This window comes from Phyllobates terribilis, unplaced genomic scaffold (assembly GCF_046119375.1).
Source record: "Phyllobates terribilis strain yellow unplaced genomic scaffold, ASM4611937v1 Scaffold_5__5_contigs__length_657084704, whole genome shotgun sequence".
Lineage (NCBI taxonomy): Eukaryota > Metazoa > Chordata > Amphibia > Anura > Dendrobatidae > Phyllobates > Phyllobates terribilis.
The window spans coordinates 571,212,511-571,216,110 of NW_027362765.1; the positions used below are offsets into that span (position 1 = coordinate 571,212,511).

The 3,600-nt window shown below is 39.1% G+C and overlaps 1 protein-coding gene across 1 annotated transcript; it reads right to left on the minus strand.

The window, feature by feature from the left end:
- Positions 1–1,206: 1,206 nt before the first annotated feature.
- LOC141271663 (uncharacterized) lies at positions 1,207–3,081 on the minus strand. The gene is made up of 2 exons (XM_073681703.1): positions 2,526–3,081; positions 1,207–2,327 (listed from the first exon to the last, which is right to left on the minus strand). The coding sequence occupies exons 1-2, from the start codon at positions 3,079–3,081 to the stop codon at positions 1,207–1,209; spliced, it is 1,677 nt and encodes a 558-aa protein (XP_073537804.1).
- Between the last annotated feature and the right edge of the window lie 519 nt (positions 3,082–3,600).

A 3,600-nucleotide genomic window follows, 5' to 3' on the forward strand; every position in this document is an offset into this window, starting at 1 on the left:
TGTACCCCAGCTTGGGTTATATTTGTCATACTTAGTGGAGGATTAAGTTGGTCACTTCTCATTTCTCCTGTTAGTTCGATTTCCTTTGTGAAAGTTGTCGAAAAAAAATTATTTAATAGATTAGCTTTATCCTCATCTTTCTCTATGATTTTGCCTTCCTCACTTTTTATCGGTCCAATATTATCCGATTTAATCCTTTTACTATTTATATACGTAAAGAACAGTTTGGGATTTGATCTACTTTCCCTAGCAATACGTCTCTCTGTTTCCTCCTTCGCTATTTTTATTTGTTTTTTACAGGTTCTCGTTTTTTCCTTGTAACACATTAGTGCCTCCTTACTGTTTTCCTGTTTTAATCTCTTGAATGCCTCTTTTTTGCCATTTAACACCCGTTTTACGTTCTTGTTCAACCATATTGGTTTCCTCTTATTTCTGGCCCTTTTATTCCCATACGGTATTTATCTCTCGCACTGAGTATTCAGAATTCTTTTGAAGGTTTCCCATTTACTATTCGTATTCCTTTGATTAAGAACTTTGTCCCAGTCAATAAGTTGAAGGCTTTCTTTCAGCTGATCAAACTTCGCCCTCCTAAAGTTTAATGTTTTTGTTGTTCCCTTATTGATAACCCTACTGAAGGGCATTTTGAAGTCGATAATATTATGGTCGCTATTACCTAGGTGCCCCCCTATCTGTACCTCAGTTATTCTATCAGGCCTATTAGTCAATATTAAGTCCAACACGGCCTTCCCTCTCGTTGGTTCCTGCACTAGTTGGGAGAGATAATTATCCTTAATATTTGTCAAGAACCTTTTTCCTTTCTGAGATCTACAGGTTTCTGTTTCCCAGTCAATATCCGGGTAGTTGAAATCCCCCATTACAATCACTTCATTATGTTTTGCTACTTTGTCTATTTGTCCTAATAGCAGATTCTCATTCTCCTCTGTTATATTGGGTGGCTTATAGCAGACCCCCAGTAATATTTTATTATTATTTTTAGTTCCCTCTATCTCTACCCACATGGACTCGACCCCCTCTTCTTCCTCTCCTATATTTTCCCTTAGTCTGGGTTTTAGACATGACTTTACATATAAGCAGACTCCTCCGCCTTTCCCCTGTTTCCGGTCCCTTCTAAATAAACTATAATCTAATAAATTTACCGCCCAGTCGTAGCTATCGTCTAGCCAAGTCTCTGTTATACCTATGATGTCATACCTCTCCTCCGATATGCTTGTCCTCAAGGTGCACATTTAATCTTTCCACATGATCAGTTTGATGGTGCATTTTATATTCCCTGAGTCTCCAGCATGCTTCAGGTGCACTTACATATCGAGTTTCTAAGTAATTTTTTACTTCATCCCATGCAACCGTGGCTTCTTGTACTGTGGCAGCAGTAACAAACTGGATATTTGCACAATCATGCCCTTTGTAAACGTATTTGAACAAATATTTTACACTTTGAATAGAACTGCAAATCTCAACGTTTATGTGGGCATTGTATTTTAAGGAAAAATAAGGATTGTAAGGTACAACCCATCTATTATCAACCCTGTTTCCACCAAGTTCAACAAAGTTATTATCATTCCGGCATTGATATTTAGGGTATCCATTTTTATTGCTATTAGTTTCGGAACAGAAATCCTTAGGAAAACCTTTAGTACAGTTCCCATTGTCCATTAATGGTGCATTTGGATTAAGTGGACCACATGGACCGTGTATCATGCAAGATTTTACAGTTTCATAAAGCTTCGGATGAGTGTCTTTGTGGGGGAGCTCTGCACAAACAAATTTGTCAATTCTTTCTTTTTCCCAGGCTTTGTATTCCGGGGCCATAAATGCCAATATGTGTCCATGAGGGAGCCTTCTTTTTTGGAACTCAATTACATACACCATACCATTAACACGTCCAAATCTGTGGTATGTGGTTAGGTCTCCAAGTAGCAATTTTAGTTTCATGTTAAATACTCGAGCTACTAAATCGGGCCTGTCGCATGGTTGCTGACTGGGAAGTAAGTTTTCCCTGATTTCCCTCCATTTTGGATTGCACGTTACTGTTATAAATAGGTATGGTTTGCCATATTTCCTGACCATTGCCATGGCATCTTGGTAGTTTTGTGCGATATTTCTTGGACTTCCTTGGAAAGTTGATGGCAATATGACTTTTTTTCCAGATAGGATTTTTATGTTCATGAAACGGTGGTTGGTCACGAATTGGTGATGGACGTCATATTCTTCAGTTCTTACAGTACTTTGATTTTTGCGCACCCAATTCAAACGGTTTGCCTCAGTTTTGCAATAGGCATCAACCAAAAATTGGTGTGTCAGCTTTCCTGCATTAAGGAACTGATTAAAAGTACCATCACTAATGGCAAAGTGGTATGAATACCATTAAAGTTGAGTCACATTTCCTCGACCAACTGTTATTTTTAGTTCTGTAGTCCACTCAGAGTCCCCATAAGGGAAAAACAAAGGGTAGCACATTGGGTCACAGTGTCTACTCAGAATAGATATATTTTGTAAAATCCCACTTTTTGGATGAATGGTAATATCATGGTTTTCTGGGGGTGCACCATCTGTGCTGTGGAAAATGGCAGCAATTTCCCCTCTGGCAGTTGGAGCATTAATTCTGCCGGGGTGCATAGTATTTACTTTTTCTCTCACGAAAGTCATGCTATATTCAATTGGCGTTCGGTTTTCTAGATTTGCTTTTAGCATTTCTTCTTGTTCAAATTGAAACATATTTTTGTATTCTCTGGAGAAAGGATTGATAGCTTCGAGAATTCTTTGTAGATTTTCCATAATATTACGAATGCATCCACTGTTGGCTGGATTGTGCCAAATCCAGAATATATAACTGGGCGTATGTTGGTGATTCACCTTGGTTAGGGTGCAACCCAGATGTTGCATGGTAAATTTTCCCATGGATTCTGTAACAGAAAGACCTGATCGCCTGTTAATTGATTGGTCAATTTGTGCGCCCATTGATGCAAAAGCATTTTCACTATTGTATGATCTTATCTTTTCCATAAAATTCTTGGAGTTTGGTTCCGATCTCTTCATGCAATTAGTAATATAGGGATGCATTCGTACGTCTTCCAGTTTGATGGTTCCACTATGACAACAGTTTGTTGTAATTTCATTTTGGAAATGGTTGGCATTACAAAATGAGCATTTGCTGTTCAGTGGGCAAAGATAGCATGCCTCAATGTCATCTTCATTGAAGTTTCAGTAAGTAAAGCAATGTTGCGAAATCTTACGTTCTTCCCCCAGTAGGCAGGATGTTTAGTACGGGCTACTCTGTGTCTCTCAGCATTGGCTTTGCGATGTTGCTCAAGCTCACCGTCTGTCATACTCTCTGGGGCAGACCTATGCCTCTCAGCGTCGGCTTTGCGCATCAGTTGACACTTTTTTTGGGTGAGATTACGACGGTCAGCCCTTCTGACTTTTTCACTCTGCAATTTAAGGTGCTGTTTTTTACCCCTAATTCTACGAACCTTTTGAGCTTCAGCCCTTTTTGATTTTTTTGCCTGAGTTTCCTCCTCAGAAAGAACTTGCTGGCGTTTGGGGGCCATTTTTATGGAATTACAGAACGAATGAGGTTGT